The 23,552-nt window shown below is 32.9% G+C and overlaps 1 protein-coding gene across 27 annotated transcripts in view; it reads right to left on the reverse strand.

Moving 5' to 3' along the window:
- Positions 1-482: 482 nt before the first annotated feature.
- The window catches only part of LOC137616448 (MAP/microtubule affinity-regulating kinase 3-like), a 272,442-nt gene continuing 249,372 nt past the window's right edge, over positions 483-23,552 (reverse strand). For 16 of the 27 annotated variants that reach the window (XM_068346208.1, XM_068346220.1, XM_068346214.1 and 13 more), the window contains 5 exons: positions 19,651-19,692; positions 18,870-18,944; positions 11,114-11,225; positions 9,898-10,005; positions 483-2,255 (listed from right to left, as the gene is read on the reverse strand). In XM_068346208.1, the coding sequence (XP_068202309.1) occupies positions 2,142-2,255; positions 9,898-10,005; positions 11,114-11,225; positions 18,870-18,944; positions 19,651-19,692 (451 nt within the window). In that variant the 3' untranslated portion in view covers positions 483-2,141. Of the gene's footprint in view, positions 2,256-9,897; positions 10,006-11,077; positions 11,226-18,869; positions 18,954-19,650; positions 19,693-23,552 lie in introns of all 27 variants that reach the window. The other 11 variants (XM_068346212.1, XM_068346204.1, XM_068346221.1 and 8 more) reach the window with 9 other exon arrangements.

Consider the following 23,552-nt stretch of genomic DNA (forward strand, 5'->3'; position numbering starts at 1 on the left):
AACTTATTTATTGTTACAGATAGCCACAAGTGACATGCTTGATACGAGATTATCTTCCTGCCATTGGCACAAGGTTTGTAAATAAACAAAGGTTGTGAACTGTCACTGTATTTCAAGGGCTACTGGTTGAATATGTACACAATTAATTACAGGAATGAACATATGCTGCAGCATCTTTAAATAAATCATTAAATCCATGAATACTATATAGAAAAAAAAAGAAAAAGAAAAAACATGTCTTTTCACCACTCACGTTACACTGGTGGGTTTGGAATTATAACATGTATTAAAAAAATCTGCATCATTGGAATCCCCGAGTTTTTACATCACAAGCTCGTTTGATTAGGTCTGCAAAACATACAAATACTATAATTGTAATGACCATGATGACTGCCTGTGATAAATGTAATGACAAATTTTAGATGCACCAGGCATGAGAATTATGGATTAAAGCCCAAGGATGTGTATAGAAAGACTTAATATGTGGTCCATATGATTCTCATAAATTTATTAAATATTTTAACTATGAATTTACATGCTTATATTCCCAGAAAGAAATAAAAATGGGGAGGGGAAATTATTACCTAACTGCCACCACTATATAAGTATAATCAAGATGAAAATGATTACAGTAGTTTAAAATATCATGACAATGGTAATGCAAAGAAACATATCTACAAAATGGATGGAAGTAAAAAATAAAAGCAATAAACAGGAATCAGACCAATGCCTTGATCCTAAAAAGGTGGGTAGCCAAAAGGAAAGAAAATTAAAAAGAAATAAGTAGTGGGGCATGGTAATAGGAAGAGGGATATACAGAAAAAAATCTGTGGTGCTGACAGATAATCAGTCGGTAGATTACATCATTTACAACAGAGGGAGGTAAATATACAACAAGGCTAGGTGGGGCATATGGCAGAAAAACCATCTTGACCGTTGGCTCACACTTGCAGACTGCATTGCACTACACCTTCAAATCTTATAAACCAGGCACAACAGAAGTGAGGCCCCAGTCTTTGGTTTCTACAGAGGCATGGGGCTGTTGGAAGTAAAGCTCTGCTTATGCTACATGTTGCACAGCATTTTAACCAGGATATGGGGGTTTTATGTTCTGGAGCCAACTATGTGACCAAAATATTTTTACAAGTCTGTACATTATTCCATGAACTCATTTATTCAATTACATATTACATAACAAAATGGGCAATTGGAATTCCACATTCCTACAGCCAAATATGTACAAAAGAAAACCTGTTCCATTAGAACCTTTCTAGTTAGCTGTTGATTGTAACCTCTGAGGAAATGGTTACACAAGACGTGTGGTTCGGACACAGTGTATGGGAAGATTACATGATATGGTGGGTGATAAAACCTCTTTATTTCAGGCCACTACGAGGTTCTTACATCACCACACGTCTACACAACCACACTAATCCGGCCAGTGCTGGTGGAAGGGTAAGTACTAAGACACTTTGTTTTTAATTTGCAATCTTCCACATTATTAAATTGTTCTTGAAAGCATTAACAGCTACTTGGCTCCACTCTTGATCCTAGAGGAATAAGGAAACGAAATCACTGGTCAGGAGTCAAGATAGCTTATTCCAATGAATAGAAATGATTCCCGTGGCCATCATAATTCTTGAAAGGCAACTGGAGTTCGAGCAGCGAGAGGGGTCCATGACAGCTTTGGAGAGTGAGGGTGGGAAGCCAACAAGCCGAAGGTGCTTCAATGGGGGGAGGCCCATGGAGCTCTTAAGACAGGTGCTCCCAGGGATGAGCTTAATCAATGAGTCAGGTGAGCTACAAGGGAGCCTAATAATCAAAGTCCAGGTCATGAACACGAAAATGCGCATTAACACCTCCGAAAACTTGCTTGGTGCCAAGGAATTTAAACATTTACATAAAAAAAGTTTAAACCATTTCTACAACAACTTTCTTAAACACCAGCAACTTAGATGGTTGTCAGGCACGTTTCGGAATATGTTTTGACTCCCTGAATCTTAACAAAATCGTGTGACCCAGACACATCACTGGTCAGGCACCCCCTGCATTTTGACCTGAATTAGGGACTAACATCAAGCTGTGTTAAGCCCTAATGGTACTTCTACTAGAGAATCACCTAGTTCAAGATCTCCTTGTAGTCACAGCTTGAGTTCATTGGCAATTTTACTTGCAATGTTTTTAAAGCCAATTGAAGTCCCTGATATTCTCTTGAATCTTACACCATTTAAACTAAGTCTAGGCAACTTGCACACCTGAAAGAAAAAGAGGAGTGATTAGAGAATATTCCAGTAATAGAGTGCAGTTTGTAATTAAAAAACTTGAAATATTGTTAACCCTGTGAACTTACAACCTTTATCCCATTGTCTGAGAAAGCAGTCTAGCTTGCCATTACCCAAAACTAGCCAAGTAAAGAAAAAACCTGTGAAAGACTATTACAAAATATGGAATCCAAGAAGGCAACCTAATAGTTTTATGATACATATCTGAAACATGTATTAATTCCAATTGTAATCTACAACTGTCATCATATGCAGACAATTTTTGGCAGTAATTTATACTAAAGTTACTCAATATTATTACTTCCTAAGCTAGATACAAATTTTCTGGTAATTTAACTGAAAAGTTGAAATGTGCTTAAAAACATAATGCTATTTTTATTATTATTAACCCTTTTACCCCCAGGCTCTTGAAATTTCCAACCCTTAACCCCCAGGGGGTTATTTTTTTCCCAGCACATTTTGCAGTATATATTTTTTAAATGGCTCTAACAACCTTAATTTTTGTCACAGAGAGGTCAGGTTAGTCTCATTCTCTTGGAAAATGCCTGAATTTTCTCAAAAAATTATAAAAAATATGAAAAAAAAAAAAAAAAATTTATTGCATTTTTTTGCAAGGACGTACCAGTACGTCCATGGGGGTAAAGGGATGGGTTTTGTGAAACGTACCAGTACGTCCTTTGGGGGTAAAAGGGTTAATTGCTAAGCTACAACCCTAGTTGGAAAAGCAGGATGCTATAAGCCCAAGGGCTCCAACAGGGAAAATAGCTCAGTGTGGAAAGCGAACAAGGAAAAATAATATTAAAGAGCAACAATATTAAAATAAATATCACTTTATAACTATAAAAAACATTAACAAAACAAGATTAAGAGAAATAAGAGATATGATAGAACAGCGTGCCCAAATTTACCCTCAAGCAAGAGATCTCTAACCCAAAACAGTGGAAGACCATGGTACAGAGGCTATGGGTACTACCCAAGATTAGAGAACAATGGTTTGATTTTGGAGTGTCCTCCTCCTAGAAGAGCTGCTTACCATAGTTAAAGTCTCTTCTACCCTTACAAAGAATATGCCAGACTATTCGGTGTGTGAGTGTATAGGCAAAGGGAAAATGAACCGTAACCAGAGAGATGGATCCAATGTAGTACTATCTGGCTAGTCAAAAGACCCCATAACTCTCTAGTGGTAGTATCTCAATGGCCTGGCCAACCTATTTCTATATAAATTACAACAGGATGCTAATGAATGATAACAAAAAATTGTTAGCCAATGGAACAAGACATTTGATGCTTAAAGCATTCAATATTTTGTTGACCAAGTAAATTTATCACTTCTCTATTCTATTAAGCCCTTTTACTGAAAATAATTAGAACCCAAAGTTAGAGGCAGCAGAATTTAATGCCACCAATCTTTCCAGGGAAGTTGATCATCATTTAAGCTTTTTTTTTTCTTTTAATTTTATTTTATAATTTTAAACACAAACTTGTGCGAGCCAATAAAAATTAGATTGACAGATTTGAAAGTTGGATAAAGGGAAATATAGTACAGTATTTATATTCAATCAAAAAGAGAATGCTTGCAAGACATACTGTACAAAGTACAGAAAATTAAAACTAGAATTATCTGTATTGGAAACCGGCTTAGTTTAGAAAGCCAAGAATTTCATAATTTTACGATGTACCCACACAATCGTACATGTAAATTATCTACTATATAATCATAACTAGTTCTATGGGGCGATTAAAGAATCATTGGGCAATATAGGATTAACTACAAAAATTGCTAAAGGCTAAAAATCTGCTGGATGACCCTAAACCATCAATTCATAGTTTCTATTGTCAACTAAATACACTTAACACTGCCTTATTAATCAAAAATTAGAATTTAGCGCAGTTCAACATCTCCATAGTAGGTACAATGCGGGTCCTGAATTACGAGCTTTCCCATTTGTTTGGTCACTAGTTTTCAAAAATAAATTTTCTCTTCTGCGAAGCTGTTCAAAGTCTGCGAGTAAAGCACTACAAAACATATCAAATCTATTGTCTTTTCAAGTACATTGGTAGGACAAGGTACGGTGCTCGGTAATATATGTACCCAACTATACTTACTTTACATTTTATTAACATAATTTCATAATAAATAGCCCATTAAAGTTAAAATTCCATGTCAATAATGAAATAAACTTTTAACTGTGAGAGTCCAAGTGACAAAATGTAAACAGAGTTGTGGTTACTTCTTGGCAACCTTTATCTTTCTCTAACCTTATCATAATTTTAATGGTGGTGTTAATAATGGTATATTAAAGTATTATTTTTGTTTTTGTACGGTAAATAAAAAGTTTGATTTTTTTTCCCTATGGGTGTTCAAGGTTTTCAAATGTAAGCTGGGTTCATTTATCGGCGGTGATTAGCCAAACTTTCAATAACGAGTTGGCAATATTTTCTGTCACATAGATTTACACACACACTCATTTTCACTTTCTCTCTCTCACAGGTGCTATACAACTCTTACATGTAGTAGAAGAAACCAGAATATTTGTTTCCTTTAAAAAGTGTTGATTAAATATGACAAAAAAATTATACCGTGTACAAATCCATTTCCAGTTGTAGCTTAAAACATCCGATTTTGTCAGCAGACCCCTATTTTTTTGTTTTTTAAGGAAACATCATTGCATTCTAGAAAATTGCAATTCAGATAGTTAATTGTGCTTTAAGAAAACATTTACGTATTTTTGTTTTGAATTTCGAGTGTACATTAACAATCAAGTATTTACTATCTTCTTTTTGTTTTACTTTTGACTGTGATCAGATCAGCTGATAGCTAGCTGTTGCTCTCAAGAATTTTCGTACACACTATACTATTTCCTAAATTATTCAAAACATCTAAACAGTTAATATTACATATCCTATCATATTTTTAATTTAATACATTTATAACTAAAATCATTATTACTCAGATCTCCCTCTCTCTCTTACAAATGAAATGTTTTTTTCTTTACAAAAGTTTCAGTTAAATACTCACTGAGAGCCGGTAATTATTTTTATTTCTCGATCAACTAGGGTGTGCCATAGCATTTAGGGCACGATAAATGTATTTAAAAAGAAGTCTAGTTCTTTCTTCTCTTTCTTTACATATGGTTCCAAAATAAATTTGATAATTTATGAAAGCGGCTTATAACTGAAATCAGGAAAAGTATTTTGGGTGTGGGATGGACAATTATCCTTCGTATCAGTTTAGAATTATCGTAAATTATCAGTGTCATTCGCGGCAGTTTGCCATTGTTGATTAAACGCAAACAAAATGGTTTTCCTGTTTAGCTACGTATGTAAGAATTTATATTACGTACTACGGTAAATAAAAAAATATTTGTAATAACATGTTTACTAAAAGTTCAATACCATTGATCATTTGTGTTTCATGCGTTCGTCGTTCATTATGATTGACGCTGGAACATACAGTAAACAAACAGGTTTCTGTTTTAGGTGGTGTGTTTAGGAAAAACATTATATAAATCACATTCATTTATTTCAAATTCTAAGAAAAATTAAGTAAAACAACATTAGCAATAACAAAATCATCATATAATCAATACTTAGTAAGATAGCTGTTACTGCAAAAACTAACTCAAAACATATGTGTACTTCGTCTATTCGTTATGATCATCAGACAAACGTAAACAAAACAATGGTATCCGTTTTAGATGTATTTTTTTTTTTTTTTTTTGGATTGTCTAGGAAAAGCATGATTTACACTGATCCTAGTTGTACTTTCTAACTTTTTTCAAGTTATTAAAACTTTAAAACATTTTAAATTTTTTTATTTAAGTTGCCATTTGCCTAGTGGAGTTATTCCTGTTGTGCGTTTCGAAATAAGCGATTTTCCATTTATGCAGGGCCATTGATTGACTAAATTCTCGCATAATTCGGGACCTTACTGTAGTAAGTAAATGTTTGAGTGTAAACAGTATGTCATGAAAGTTCAGAAGTAAATTAACAGCCGTTCCAGTATACATGAATATCTTAAAATTGTGGGAGTATTCTTTATTGTCTTGGTATTATCTGTATATATTGCAAAATACTTTGGTACAAGAAGTTAAACAGTAAGGTGGAAATAATGTTCGAATACTCATGGATGTAGTCAAGTAGGTCAAATGGAGACGATGAAAAAACCCTAAAGATTACACCCCAATGCTCATTACAAATATATTAAAAAGTCATCATCATTATATAGTAGCCTACCACCATACAAACCAGATGTGTTACCAGTGTGTTCAGAAGCCTGAAAGTTCACAAGTTCAACATAATTTGGGTTAGAAATATAGAAACCCACCTTCATATGCCAACTCTCCACTGATAATACAGCTGATTTTCCTATTGCTAGCTAAGCTAACTAAACTATAGATGTAACAAGAATTCCTTCATTTACTCGATTTATAATTATTCACTGATATTCCTCTCATTTTTTTAACCAATAATTTAAATTTTTTTTCAAGTTTTCAGTCAAGTGATTGCCCTAACTAGAAAGTGTCAACATATATTAATAGAGGTAAGCGACAATTATATACAGAATTCCTATAGCTACTTGATCTTAATATGTAAAATTCTTTAAAAAGTTGATAATTTGCACTGGATATTATTTCCTTATGTCTAACAACTAACTAATTAATTTTTCTCACATACATTCTTTCTGTGATAAAGTACTTTTGATGTGCAGTCATCTAGCTAAACAAAGTTTCTTTTATTACATTATCAAACATTATCAATGAAGAATTAATAAAATACTTCAGGCACAATCTTTTCAAAATTAATAAGACAGCACATGCCCTTTGAGGTAAAAATAGCTGGCTTATGTCTTTTTGGCATTTAGGGATATAACCCAAAGCCTTGACATACTGTAACTGTTAGTGTATTTACTCCTTTGTTAAAAATAAGTACACTAACCCGCATTGCAAAACAGTAGTGGATAGTCTAGTATTGAAATACAGTATTAGCTGTACACCATTGTAAACTTTTTTTAATCACATTACTGTTCCATATTATAACTAAATGTCACCTAAAAACAAAAATTAGCTCAAGGCTTTTTTATAGAAGCTATAAATAAATGCTGAACATAGAGAATTTTTTTATTTTTCTTATATCATTGTGATGTGCTGTAACTTTGAGTCACTTTTTGTAACTAAATTCAAAAACATGAATCCTTATTATTCAGGATTTTACATTTTATTTAACTAATTAAAAAACATGAATCCTTATTATTCAGGATTTTACATTTTATTCAAGTTTGAAAAATAAAATTCAGAACTAAATAAAAATAATAGAAGTATCATTAAAACACGATTGAAACTTTGGACCTTAAATGACTACAATTATATAAGAATATTTCCAACCGATTCTACATCCCCAGTTAACAATCTGCTGACCAGAATGCCTGTGTATGTCACAAGGAATTTTATTGTATTTAGAATATCCCATTGCGAATGTAAATTAATATTTTAATATTTCATTGGTTTATAAGGTCTACAATTATTTCAATTATTTTGAAGTACTGTACTCTTTAATTAATATCAGTTTTATATATCTAATACCTTGAAGAATGATATAAACAACAGGAAATTACCATATTCATGTCTAATGGTACTGTGAGTGCAGTTAGTAATGAAATAGTTTATGTAATGTGTATGTACAGTTATTTTGAATAGTTTTGAAATTTTTCATGATTTTATGAACTAAAACAATACAAGTTTATTTTCTCCATTTCTCTAGTGGTATATTTTAACCCTTTGAGCAGCAATCCTGCACCAAATTAATTGGCACTCAAGCCCTAGGCCAAAACTGAATACGATAGGAATTTATATAATTTATAATTGTTTAATTAAATAAATTTTCTTTCCAATTACATGTTAATACTTTTTCATTTTCATATACATAAATAACAAATGAAAATGAGATAAACTGGTAATTACTGTATTGGACCATAGGAAGTAATAACACTGGATGTAAATGAAGTCCAGAGGCACTCAAAGGGTTAATAAAAACTACAAAGTCCAGTGGCGCACAAATGGCCAATAAAACAACAATATTCCAAAAATTACTAATTTTTCAAAGTTCAGCAGACTAGCAAAGTGGCAAACTAACTTACTCTTTAGCCACAAGATTTGAAATTCCACCATAATTTTTATCATTAACTTGACAAACTTTTGTATTAGCAGATTTGTCAGATAACGTTCGTATGGTGGAGGGTTACTGAATCTATCAAGAAAGTTATGTGGGCCAAGGAAATGCCATGGTGTAGAGACTTGAGAATGGATTAAGTAATCTTATAGAGTAAAGCATCATCACAAAAATAACTTATTGTTCTGGTGGTTTCAAAATATAATAATCTAAATGTACATTAACTTTAAAAAAAATCACATATAGGGTAATAAGAATGACTTACTGTAAAATTTACTGACCTCTCAGCATTTGATCAAGTCCGTAGATATTAGTTAAAGATTATAGTATACCTACACAGCCCTCAATTTATTTCTAGTGATGTCAAAAGATATTAACCATACACTATACTGTTGAAGGGGGTAGGGACATATCACTAAGATGGTTTCCTTCCAATTTAATTTATTGACAGATGCAAGAGTTTAGAATTAATGGAATCAGGGTATATGGCACAGCACCGAGGTCAAGGACGAGGTGGAACGGGGAAGGGAGATGATCTTACAATTTCATGTTAGAAAAGGAAGCAGGAACAGAGGTAAAGTAGAATGCTAAAATGTGGGTACAGCTATGGGGAGAAGGAAACCTGAACACTATTAGGTGAACTTTGGACAATATATCCTTCTGTGAAGCCAGAAGCAGGGACGGGTATGTTCCCTTGTTGAACAATGTCCTAGAGACCAACCACATACACTTGATCAGCACCCACCAAACCCTTTCTCCAGTTAAGGTAGGACCAGGCAATGACTTGCCAGGTAAATCTATAGGCATGTCAAAAACCCCCCTCCCAATCTCACAAGGATAGTAAGGTTGTATACATAAATGTACACTGTATGAGGAGGGCTCAAACTCTCAACCAACAGAATGCGAGTCATTTCTACTATGCTACCAAAACCTTAATAAATTTCATTCTTTTCTCAGCTTCGGCCCCACTTCTACTATTTGACTGAAGTCTTTGTTATGTGAATAAAATTGTACAAAATAGGAAAACTTTTCTAACTACAACATTAAGAAAACATTAAAATTTACCAACATATTCCTTGCAACTTAAATGAAAATACAAACAAGACAGGACACCAGTTTTGATAATTATTTAATGAAATCCTTGGATCGGGTTTATTAATGCTTTAACTTTACAATAAATTATAGAGCACTGTTGAAAAGATATTGCATATTTTTCCCAGATATAAAATCAAAATACTTGACCAATATAAGCTGGTATTAAAAGTTCAGAACTGCTACCCAGTGATATACGAAAGTTATCCTAAAGAATAACTATTCAAATTTCATTTCCTATTCTTTTTCAGCTATTTCAATTACAAGAAATTTGTTCAATTGTAGTTTTTCCCCCTTACTCTTATCTTAAAAACTACAGATATTTGCTTTCTTATGATACATGATAATGTCTTACCTCAATTTCCCACTGAACTAAGGAGTCTGTATTGTGGGGGTCTCCATATACACATAAAAGCAAGAACTTCTCTCGCTGCTCATAATCACAGTTGTTAGCATCTAATACCTGAAAAGAAAAGGAGAATGCCAGGAAGAGATATTAGTCCTGAAGGAATATTCAACATTCCCTTAAACTACATACAACTTCCCATGCTAAAGGTAGTAAAAAAAATATAATTCAAAAGTAAAATAAAAAGTGATGCATGAAGCGACTTAACACCACTTCTAAAATGCACTTTGAACACACTTACATTAAAAATACAAGACACTGTCCTGATACAGAAGCTATCTCACTACTATCAAACTATAAAATAAATCAAAATAACACAGAAACTGGGACTTTGGCTACAAAATTACATGCAAAGTAATAAAAGACCATTATCAGGCCAAGGAATCATGACAGTACCTCAATATTAAAATAATCCATGCATATATGTCAATCAGTTTACAAAAGCTTCAGTAACCCATCTCATGACCTGCTTTGATTCTTTACAAGCATTACTGGGAACATGAAATAAAATATTTAAAGAATTGAGAATATGTAACTTTATCTTTTTCTGTAAAATGTTTGGGGCAAGCTAAAATGGTGTCATAATACTAAAAAAAAAATAAACAAAAAAAATATTACATTAAAACATCCAAGGCAAGCTGGAACAAGGGGTGGGAGGGTGGGACACACTGGCAAAATGTCAAATTTACTAATATAAAAAAGGACATAATCTAACACTGCAGCAAGTCTGGCATGACATACCGTCATCTACAAGCACCCACAGTGAAGATTATATACTGTGGTACCTTATATTAATGACATAGATGTACACACACAGACCTATGAATTTAGAAGAACTATATACTGCATTTTTCCCGTTTTACTTAAGGCTATTGTGTTGTAGATTGAAGGTGGAAAAGGGAAGAGGAAACAAGAGTGAAGGTCTGATAGCTAAGATTTACTGTTGTTGTAGTTGTTGCTGTTGTTGAAGTGGAGGGCAGTTGTGATATGGTGATGGGTGAGGGGAAGAAAGTATGTTTGCAAACCTGAAGAATGGCATGGTACTGGGAAGGAGGGAGTGAGGGATTTCGAGGGAGATAGCTGCTAGCATGAAGACAGTGTTAAGCAGGACATGCAGCGGGTGGATTACTTGTCGTCGCTATTCATGGTGCGGGGGGTGGTCTACCTTGCGAATCTCAGCCATGATGTCATTGGGGTCTCGAGACGACGTCGTCTTCATACTCCATGTGAAGCGTAATGACCGAGGCTTAACTTGTTCATCATTATTCACTGATGTGCTGTTAGGGTAAGAAACAGTCATGAAGAAAAATATACAATATATACATACAAATTCAAAGTTATTATAAAATATTGAAAGACCAAAATTCAAGATGACCAGAAAACTGGAGCTAAGAATGTATCAATATAAGTATCCACTGGTGGTACAAACCTATTCTAAAAGAATATGTTAATAATTTAAAACTGGACAGATTTTATACACGTAGTCAGTCTGTTCCAGACCATTAAATGACATTTGGGGGGAATTTCCTGTGGAGATATAAGTGGTAAAATTAAAAATTCCATGAACCTCATTAACTCCAAGTCACCAATTCCTGTATATTAGATTAGAATTAAGGAAAAAATTCCAGTTTCTAGAAACCTACCACTACTAATGCTACCTTGTCATATAAATTTCTCTTTACACTCACACCTAAACAAAAACCTATATATCAAATATCATTGCGGAAATATTCATTTGATTTGAATATAATATGAATTGGATTAGTGTAAAAATTAAAAAATTACAAATTAATAACTATATCCATAGTGGACAAATGGAAGAGAAATTCTTGAACAGCAGTTGAAAATAATTATTGTACACTTTTTATTTTAATACAAAAGTTAAAAAATTATTTGCACACGGATCTATTGATTTTAAATCCTACAGACTCTATAATTTCTCTTTGTTAATCATGACTCCTAACATGTATGGACATTCTTCAAAAATATAATTACAAATTGAAAAATGCATTATTCACAATTCTTTTTAGGTATTCTTTTATAATCCTGGGACAAAGGATTAGCAGTTCACTAATATAACTAACTTATAGATTAAAGGTAAAAGGAAGAAAACAATGCATGTGTACGGGAAGGAAGGAATAAAAATAAATCTTAGTTCTTTCTACACTGTGCCGTGCAGTTAACAATATACAGTACTCATTACAAGGTCGAGGTATTTTGTGTCAAAACTGCTCACCAATGCTAGAACATAAAATAGTATTTGCATGTGTGATCTAATAGTCTCATTCTTACAAAGGATAAGACATGTACAGTATTCATATCAAGGTCCTAATTATTGCACATCAAATAATTAACCTGTTTTTCCCACCTAATGCATGCTATGGTAGATGTAGATATAAATATTAATATATAACTATTCTTCTACTTTTCAGTTCTTTTATCCTATATTTGCTTTACTTTCTTCACTTTAAATATTCATAATCAATTAATATTTTGAAAATCAGTTTTAAAAAATTCCATCCCCCATCTATAATCTGTAATTCAGAATATCCACCGACACCATCTGTTGTATAAGAAGATTAATATATTGCACTTATCACTTATTTTTATCCTCCCAATTTACTGTGGTTGCTGAGTTTATTTTCTATACATATATATACTCTCCTTTTCCTATAAAATTTTCATGATGTAGTGTGTCTCCATTTATTTTCATCTAATCCAATCCATTTTCAATTTGTTTTCATCTTTTAATAGTTAACTTCAACAGATTTCAAATAAATGGCCTGCCTTACTGTTGGTTATCTTAGTGTTTTAAGTTTTTCATTCTTCCTAGGCATCTAAAATTTATATTTGTTCTTCTTTCTCTATTAATACAGTTGTCATGTCAATAACCCAAATTTCATTCACTCAAGACAGTATATTAGAATATCAAATTACCTATCAACTATTCAAAAAGTGTCCTTGCCACCTGCCTCTTGGCTTTTAGCTTTTATTTCTCACTATTGTATATCGCCCTCCTTTTACTTGACTTTCTATCTTTGTAAAAGCTATTCAGGCCAATTAGCTTCTCAACTGGCCCTTGTAAATGAAGACTACACTAAGTATTCTAATCTTTCTTTAAATCCCTTTACAAGTATCAAGAAAGTTCACAATAGTGCAGCCTTTCATGGTTTTATTCTATCATTTCCTAATATTCCTATGAAACTTTAATTTGGACATAGTACCATTATTAGTGTTTACACAGTATATATGTTGACATTTCAGAACAGAATAAGGTACCCTGAACTGTACTTGCAATATTTTCCTTACACAATAAAAGATATCTTCAAATGCAATTTCCAGAACATTTGCTATATATATCCTAACGATACTGTTTCTAAAGTCTTTACTACTATTATTGACTGAAAAAGGCTATATGAAATCTATCAAAATCCCTAAACATTACAAGCAGCCTTGCAAACCTATGAAACAGGAAGCAACACCACAAACATCAAGGGAACATACAATTTAAGCTAGATAGTTTTGAGAATTCAGGGATAATCATATTTCTAGCATTAGGTCTTATCAATGTGTATATAAAAACGAGTCCTTGCTGAATTTGTCTTTCCTCTGTTTATATTTTTAGACCATTTCATCAACCGAACAAAAATGAACTGTCAAAAGGTCACAATAAATTGAGGTAAATCAATATACCCCTACTACATAATCATTACTGACCTACCCCTATTTGATAGGATATAACTGAAGTTGGTATGATTTGTTTAAATATATGCCATACAGTAAAGCATTTTCAGATTATTTTGCAGGAGCATTTTATGAACCCAGCAGTGGGATCGATGAAGATATATTCAGGCATGTCTTTTAATAAATAATAGTCCTTCATTATCCGTTTTACTTCAATCCCCTAATCTCTTCTATGCAAATAACTGACAAAATAAGATGATAGTATTTGGTATTCAATTTGAACCTCATAACTGGTCAAAAGTCTATATCGATTCATGATTTACTAGATGGATTTGATATTTTCATATTTTCTCTACCATATGAAGTATCTATTATTGCTTAAGAAAAAACAGCAGGAGATTTCAGAAAATAAAGTTTGGTACTGTATTATAGTCAGTTTAAATGATAAACAATATAAAAATGTTGATTTAAAGAATAGATCACTTAAATAACTAAGGCAAGCGATAAACTATGGAAAATGTTAAATCTTTCTTGGTAAGGAGAATAATGAATTCACAGGCTAATGGGTTATGAATTACAATGCTAAACCTGAAGGAATGTTCTTTCTTAATATGGAAACTGAAGTTTGAGACAGTTTTCTTCGCATGGAAACTGAAGTTCAAAAAAATCAAACCTATCAAAACATTATCCTCTGATAATAGAATCCTATCCCTATTATTTAATGAATTTGTCAGATAAAGACTGGGGAGACAAAGAAATGGCCAAGACCATGTTGAACATCTGACACTGGGTTAAACAAAGCAAGTTTAAATGATTGTAATGTAGTACGTACATACATATACCAAGGCACTTCCCCCAATTTTTGGGGTAGCCAACAACAACAAATAAAACAAAAACAAACAAGGGGACCTCTACTCTCTACGTTCCTCCCAGCCTAACAAGGGACTCAACGGAGTTCAGCTGGTACTGCTAGGGTGCCACAGCCCACCCTCCCCCGTTATCCACCACAGATGAAGCTTCATAATGCTGAATCCCCTACTGCTGCTACCTCCGTGGTCATCTAAGGCATTGGAGGAAGCAGCAGGGCCTACCGGAACTGCGTCACAATCGCTTGCCATTCATTCCTATTTCTAGCACGCTCTCTTGCCTCTCTCACATCTATCCTCCTATCACCCAGAGCTTTCTTCACTCCATCCATCCACCCAAACCTTGGCCTTCCTCTTGTACTTCTCCCATCAACTCTTGCATTCATCACCTTCTTTAGCAGACAGCCATTTTCCATTCTCTCAACATGGCCAAACCACCTCAACACATTCATATCCACTCTAGCTGCTTACTCATTTCTTACACACGTTTTCACTCTCACCACTTCGTTCCTAACCCTATCTACTCGAGATACACCAGCCATACTCCTTAGACACTTCATCTCAAACGCATTCAATTTCTGTCTATCCATCACTTCCATTCCCCACAACTCCGATCCATACATCACAGTTGGTACAATCACTTTCTCATATAGAACTCTCTTTACATTCATGCCCAACCCTCTATTTTTTACTACTCTCTTAACTGTCCCCAACACTTTGCAACCTTCACTCACTCTCTGACGTACATCTGCTTCCACTCCACCATTTGCTGCAACAACAGACCCCAAGTACTTAAACTGATCCACCTCCTCAAGTAACTCTCCATTCAACATGACATCCAACCTTGCACCACCTTCCCTTCTCGAACATCTCATAACCTTACTCTTACCCACATTAACTCTCAACTTCCTTCTCTCACACTATTCCAAATTCTGTCACTAATCGGCCAAGCTTCTCATCTGTGTCTGCAACCAGTACAGTATCATTCGCAAACAACAACTGATTTACCTCCCATTCATGGTCATTCTCGTCTACCAGTTTTAAATCCTCGTCCAAGCACTCGAGCATTCACCTCTCTCACCACTCCATCAACATACAAGTTAAACAACCACGGTGACATCACACATCCCTGTCTCAGCCCCACTCTCACCGGAAACCAATCACTCGCTTCATTTCCTATCCTAACACATGCTTTACTACCTTTGTAGAAACTTTTCACTGCTTGCAACAAAATTCCACCAACTCCATATAACCTCATCACATTCCACATTGCTTCCCTATCAACTCTATCATACGCTTTCTCCAGATCCATAAACGCAACATACACCTCCTTACCTTTTGCTAAATATTTCTCGCATATCTGCCTTACTGTAAAAATCTGATTCATACAACCCTTACCTCTTCTAAAACCACCCTGTACTTCTAAGATTGCATTCTCTGTTTTATCCTTGATCCTATTAATCATTACTCTACCATACACTTTTCCAACTACGCTTAATAAACTAATACCTCTTGAATTACAACACTCATGCACATCTCCCTTACCCTTATATAGTGGTACAATACATGCACAAACCCAATCTACTGGTACCATTGACAACACAAAACACATATTAAACAATTTCACCAACCATTCAAGTACAGTCACACCCCCTTCCTTCAACATCTCGGCTCTCACACCATCCATACCAGACGCTTTTCCTACTCTCGTTTCATCTAGTGCTCTCCTCACTTCATCTAGTGCTCTCCTTACTTCATCTATTGTAATCTCTCTCTCATTCTCATCTCTCATCACTGGCACCTCAACACCTGCAATTATATCTGCCTCCCTATTATCCTCAACATTCAGTAAACTTTCAAAATATTCCGCCCATCTTTTCCTTGCCTCCTATCCTTTTAACCACCTTCCATTTCCATCTTTCACTCTCTTCAATTCTTGAGCCAGCCTTCCTTACTCTCTTCACTTCTTTCCAAAACTTCTTATTCTCTTCATATGAATGACCCAATCCCTGACCCCACCTCAGGTCAGCTGCCCTCTTTGCCTCACGTACTTTGCGCTTTACTTCCACATTTTTCTCTTTATATTTTTCATACTTCTCTATACTATTACTCTGCAGCCATTCTTCAAAGCCCTCTTTTTCTCTTCCACTTTTACCTTCACTCCTTCATTCCACCATTCACTGCCCTTCCTCATGCTGCCTCCAACAACCTTCTTGCCACACACATCACTTGCAATCCCAACAAAATTTTCTTTTACTAACTTCCACTCCTCTAATTTGCCAGTTTCTCTTACTTTCACTTCGTCATATGTCATTTTCAACCTTTCCTGATATTTACGTTTTACCCCCGGTTTTATTAGCTCTTCAACCCTCACTAGCTCCCTTTTACATCCACCTACTCTATTCCCCCACACTTTTGCTGCAACTAATTTTCCTTCCACCAAAAAATTATCAGACATGTAATGTAGTACCACTGACTTTCCCTCCAATCCACACTTTCCTTCCAAAAAAAAAAAAAAAAAAAATGCATTCTAATTTCAAAACACACTTACCTTACTTTTCATTCATATCAGTAAAGTGGCTATCTTTCTTTTTTGTATTTAATTGAATCTGTATTACATTAAAAGCTTACTATTAAAAACATTCACTTGTTCTGGTTTCAAGAGACTTCTTACCTTTCTCCTTTCCAATATGACATATTCCAAATATATTCTACTATAGCTAATCTTGCTGCCTTTGATTTGTTATAAAATAAATACTGTAGTCAAACTACACTATAAAAACTATCGAATTCCCAAATGGTCAACTGTCCAATTATTGTTGTATTAAGCTATCTAAAGAGGGACTGGACTATGAGGGGTGGCTATTAGGTAGCCATGTGCAATTCCCTCACCATATCATACCATTTCCACTTATTTCTTATGTACTGACATCTGCCAAAAAACTACTGATACTTGACATTCTTGTGTGTTTCATCACTGAACAAATCCTACTATACATTTTTATAATGAACTACTGATGACATAAACATTAATGGTACTTGATCTCAAAACTACTGCTGTTTTTGGCTGCTTTATTGGTACCTTCATTTCCTTTGATGCTCAGGATTTGTAACTGTCTTTTTTAAACTATTGCTCAAAGTTAATATACTTTCATGACTTGTTTTAAGATACACATTTACTTCTTACAATCAAAAGTATTTTAATTTAAAATGAATATATTTTTCAATATAATTTTTTACTTTCATGCTCTATGAATTTGTAAAATAAAACAAACATCTAAACCCTGCAACTTGAATACTGCATATGGTTCACTTGATGCTTTCTATAAATTTACATCTCTCTAACCTCATTTTCTAATATAATTTTCCTCATTTGTCAGCTCCATTCAGACATTTTTGCAATTTAACGTTCTGCAATAAAAGTATTTTAAAAACTAATATACGGTATATATATTATTATTCAAAATAAACATACACCATAATTAGGTCAATACACACCTAAACCTTCAACCACAGTCATTTAAACATTCTTTTCAATTATAAAAAAAAAGTTGCAACTCAAAAGCAGCAGAGTAAGCTAAATTAAAAGCAAGAGATACCTACTTACAGTAAGCCCAATACGGTGAGGTTACAGTGAAATTAAAATAAATCCGATTTAAGTCTACCACAAATTTTACAATGCAGCGATAAAACAAAATACTAAACTGAAATTGTGTGCCCCAGTTAATCTTATCTTTTAATTAAATCAGTACTAGGTGCACAGACCTCTCTTAGGCATAAATATTTACATTTTTATACATAGGCAAAAGGTTCATTTGAGTAATACTAAATTTTATTACAAAATGGTGCACTGGTTAAAGCATAATGCATTAAGGAATATTTTTCTTTGCTGAAACTCAGAGTATAATACCTGTCAAATATAAGAAAATGAATAAAGAATAACCTACAATTGCATTTCAAACAAGCTTACCATAAAAGATTTACACATCAAATTAATTGTTGAGTGAATATCTGCCACATTAACTGTTGCAGGTAATCAATGCATATAATCATATCTTAAAATGAAAATACCTGTATATTGCTGTAAATTGCTAATTTTATCTTTTGCATAAATATGCTTCAACTTAAAACTCTAATATACTGCACACTAAAACATGGAAAACATCTAACAACTTAACCCAAGCATGTACGTGCTACAAATGATTCTGCATAAACACAATGGGTTGGTCACCATTACATGTGCTTGGTTCCCAATGCAGCTACCAATCCCACACCAGGAGGCATCACCACCAAACTTCAACAAGAAATGATTGCTTTAAGTAGCACCACATAGCTCCATCAAGGCAACAGATATGACCTCAACTTCCTTACCTTTTGGAATGCTCCTCAGTGATACGGCAATCTGCCACCCAATCAGCCAACTCTGCTTCCATTCCCCCATCCTTGCTGAAAACACTTCCCAATACTTTAAATGTCCATTGCTTTCCTTTACTTAACTAATAAACAAGAAAAGTTCTAAACACATGAAAATGAGAACTAAAGCTACATGACAACAGTGACCAACCCAATTTTTCTTTTCCAATTTAAATGTCCTTGTGAACATCATTAAGAGATGGAAATGAGTTAATAAAAAAATTAAGGTTCCCCTTCAAAGTTCTTGAAATTACAGTCTAATAAGTGTGACACTGTTCTTATAAAAATCCCCCTAAAAGAATGTACACAAAAATTATCTGAGAATAAAGTGGACTAATGTCCCATTCTAGCAAAACAAATTACTTGTTGCACATTATTTAAAATTTGCTATCCAATAGAATCTCTTATTACTGTACTTTTTAAAAGATCATCGAAGTACAGAAATGGCTTTTAGGAGAAGTTTACACTGTACATGCTACTCTCGACTTAAAAACAAAAATGCACAGAAGTTTACATTTTATTACACCCCATGAAGATTCAGATGATTCTCCTATCCAAAGGAATATCCCAAATTATCTATAGAGCTGTGTAATGTTTGCAAGAGAAAATGTGTGCGCATAATCTTATGCCCAAAATGTCTTAGTTTTGAAACTTAATATAGAAAAAAATAGCAATCTAGATACATAATGCAATGTAAAATATATAAAATATACAAAGCTACTGAAACTACATAACATACCCAACATACCTAGGAGCTTGCCTAGTAGGTGTTTCCAGGGGGCTGAAATTTAAAACAAAGCAAAAAATCAAACAAACATGCACAACCATTCTATCATTAAAATACAAATATTAACACAAGTAAAATAAAACAAAAAAACTTATCAGTTTTTGCTAAATGACTATAGCTTCTTGACTTTGGAAGATGATGATAATTTTAGGACATACAAATCAAAGGATATGAAAGTTTCAATAAAAATGGGCAAGCTGACTAAGATTTAGCATCAATACAAGGAAGGATGTCTAAAAACCAAACAATGGGTGTTTTAAATATAGGAGCTAAACAGCAGAGAAAAAAATTAATTGAGTAAGTCTTAACAATGGACAAAAGAAAAAAATGTGATTAGTGTACAAGGGATAGTAGTACACCAAGATGTTGAAACAGACTAGAAATTAGATGCATTATGAAATGGTACATTAATAAATGTAACATGCAAACTGAGACACCTTATGTCATTTAGTAAAACTCAAAAACAGCAATGTGTCTTGTAACATCAACTATTTCCTATAAATGTATAGCTGGACTGCAGAAATGCAAGGTGATTTCTTTTTCATTTACAACAGTTTGATTATTTTTCTTACATCTATTATCTAATACAATGCAAATAAAAGGAATGAAAAGAAGTGATCTAGTTACACTGATATCATTAGACTAATACAGTTTCTAAATTCTATACTGTATTGATAAATTATGGTCATTCATAACTTCTATAGAAGTAATATCAATACTACTGAAGATACTGTAGATGTTTTGGTGTTAGGATTTATGGAATTATATGACCATAAATATTGCTCCTTTAAGTGGATACTAAATAGCAAGTGTTACTTGACAACTTATATAAAAAAAAAACAACTGGCCACACTTAGGGCCCAAAGAAGCATAAATTGACTAACTCAAAATTAACATTCATAACATCCGTTCAGGTGAACAATGATATATGTTTTTAAAATTTTAAAATTATTTTGATTAGGACATCTGGAATTTACTTAATTCTAAATATATGTTTTTACAATTTTAAATTATTTTGATTATGATATCTGGAATTTACTTAATTCTAAATTACTATCAAAACGAGTGATTTAGGCGAGACTTGCTTCACAAGACCTCCATATTCTCCACTTCCCAGAAATCAATTGTCCACAATTGCTGCTATTACAGTACACACTAATATAATCAACTTGTTCATGATCATAAATTCAAGTGTGGTAATTATGCACTTTATTGCACATGATGGAATATTTAAGATCTGATGAGTGAATGTAGTCAAGTTTCAGATTATTTCTATTTTTTTTTTTTTTTTTTGATGATTGACAATAGTGCTTTATTAGTAAAATTAACACATTCCAACAATCATAAGTAATATATCATAAAATATTTAAAACTATATTACAAGCTTTGTCTAAATAAAGATCAATAAAAGCTTGTCCTTTTCCTTTAATATAATTAAATTATTCATAGTAACAGTTATACGTATATTCCAATGAATAAAACATTTTCATATAGACACTGCTGTATGTTATCAATTTTACGAGTGTCGCCAATGAACAAAATTCATATGCAATAAATAAACATACGTCTGTAGGAATGCAAAGCCCGACATGTATGATACAGACATATTTGCAGCAGCATGCAGTCTTAAGCCCCGAAAAGCACTGCCCATAGTAATATCCAAAAAAATAAGCATATTGTAAACCTTGTTAAGGTTCTTCAAAAGTTATACAAGCTAAATTGCCAATTGAAAAGAATGCTTCTACAAAACTCAAGTAAAACTGCAAAGTACCTTCTGCGAATTATATAGTACACGTATACAGCATAATAGAAGAAGCTTTTCCAGGCTACTGCACACACACACACACACACACACACATATATATATATATATATATATATATATATATATATATATATATATATATATATATATATATATAACTATCTATCTATCTATCTATATATAACTATCTACCTATCTACCTATATATTATATATATATATATATATATATATATATATATATATATATATATATATATATATATATATATATATACACACACACATACTATATATATTTATGTAAACATACATACTGTACATACTGTATACCTAATGGCAAAAAAGGGAGATCTGACCGATTGCAATAACAGAGGCATCAAACTTACGTCAGCGGTCATGAAAATATATAGTATGCTTATCCTAGAGAGAAACTTCGATGAAAAGTTGAGAGATGAACAAGCAAGGATTTAGAAAAGGTGAAAGTTGTACAGACCAAATTTTCATTTCAAGTTATGTACTGTACAGCAATGTATAGAATATAGAAATGTATTTTTTATGGCATTTGTGGACTATGAAAAAGTCTTTAATGATGTGTACCGGCCAATTTTGTGGAAGGTCGTATGTTATTATGGCGTTCCTCTAAGGTATGTAAATTTGATTAGGTTTGTCCATGAGCATAGCAAATGCAAAGTAAATATTAGTGGAGTCCTATGAAATGAATTTCAAGTGAACAGTAGAGTATTCCAAGGAAATGTGTTATCATTTATGTTGTTTATCCTTCTCATGGATTTTGTAATGCATAGAAACGTTGGGATTGGTAACAGAAAATTAGCAGACCTAGAGTATGCTAATGATGCTGTCCTTATTAGCAAACACCACAGGATTTGTAACACATGCTTACCAGATTGCATGAAACATCGCATAAGGTTGGGGTCATGATATAAGAAAAACAGAGACGATGAGTACGGAATATGCAATTGAAGACTTGATTATATCATTGGAAGGAGAAAGGAGTAATGAGCTAGAAACAATGAAAATTTCAAAACTATGATCTCTAATACAGGGTCTTGAGAATTGGATTTTATTGAAAAAATGCAAAAAGCAAATCAGACAATGACTAGGTTAGGTAAAATTTAGAAATCAAATTGCCTGAAATTACATATAAAAATCAGGTTATATATCGGTCTAATGAGATCAGTGTTACTGTATGGACATGAGTCTGGTATGACCATGAAACAATATCCAATAGATTTTATAGATTTGAGAACAAAGCCCTCAGAAGAATAATAGGAGTTAATGGCAGGACAGGATTAGGAATGGCAGTAACCTACAGGTTTCATCAGGGCATCCTTAAAAGAGAAATAACAGTTCTTATGCTGTATAATAGCAGCACATTCAGGGAAACGAAAATTACGAGAAAGTCATTTGCAGTAAGCCATGAGACTTAGGAGTGGTTTTGTGGAACTTCACTGAAAATCAAGATTTTCTACAATGCAAGGTCTTTGAAACTACCTGGAATTTTGGAGCTTTATATAAGATCCAGATAATTTCAGTAGCATTTTCACAAATTCCATGCAAAACCTTTGCAAATTTAATGTTTTTAGATATTCTCTAATATTTATTTGTATGAATGCACAGGGATAATGAGATATTTATAGTGATACCCTGATGAAAGCCGTTATTGACTGAAACTTATGCATAAATAGAGAAGAACAGAAATAAATTCCCTCTTTCCCTTTAAAACTATCACTACAGACAAGAAAACCTGAAAAATGTAGTCTTGAAATAACTGAAGCCTCAAGTGCTTTAACACCTAACTAAAATTGCCTGAGAAATACTATGACCCCAAAATTAATATATATATATATATATATATATATATATATATATATATATATATATATATATATATATATATATATATATATATATATATATATATATATATATATATATATATATAATATATATATATATATATATATATATATATATATATATATATATATATATATATACTGTATATATGTATATATATATTTCAAATAAACCACAAATAACTTTCAATGACAAGGAATCATATACCT

This window comes from Palaemon carinicauda, chromosome 22 (genome assembly GCF_036898095.1).
Source record: "Palaemon carinicauda isolate YSFRI2023 chromosome 22, ASM3689809v2, whole genome shotgun sequence".
Lineage (NCBI taxonomy): Eukaryota > Metazoa > Arthropoda > Malacostraca > Decapoda > Palaemonidae > Palaemon > Palaemon carinicauda.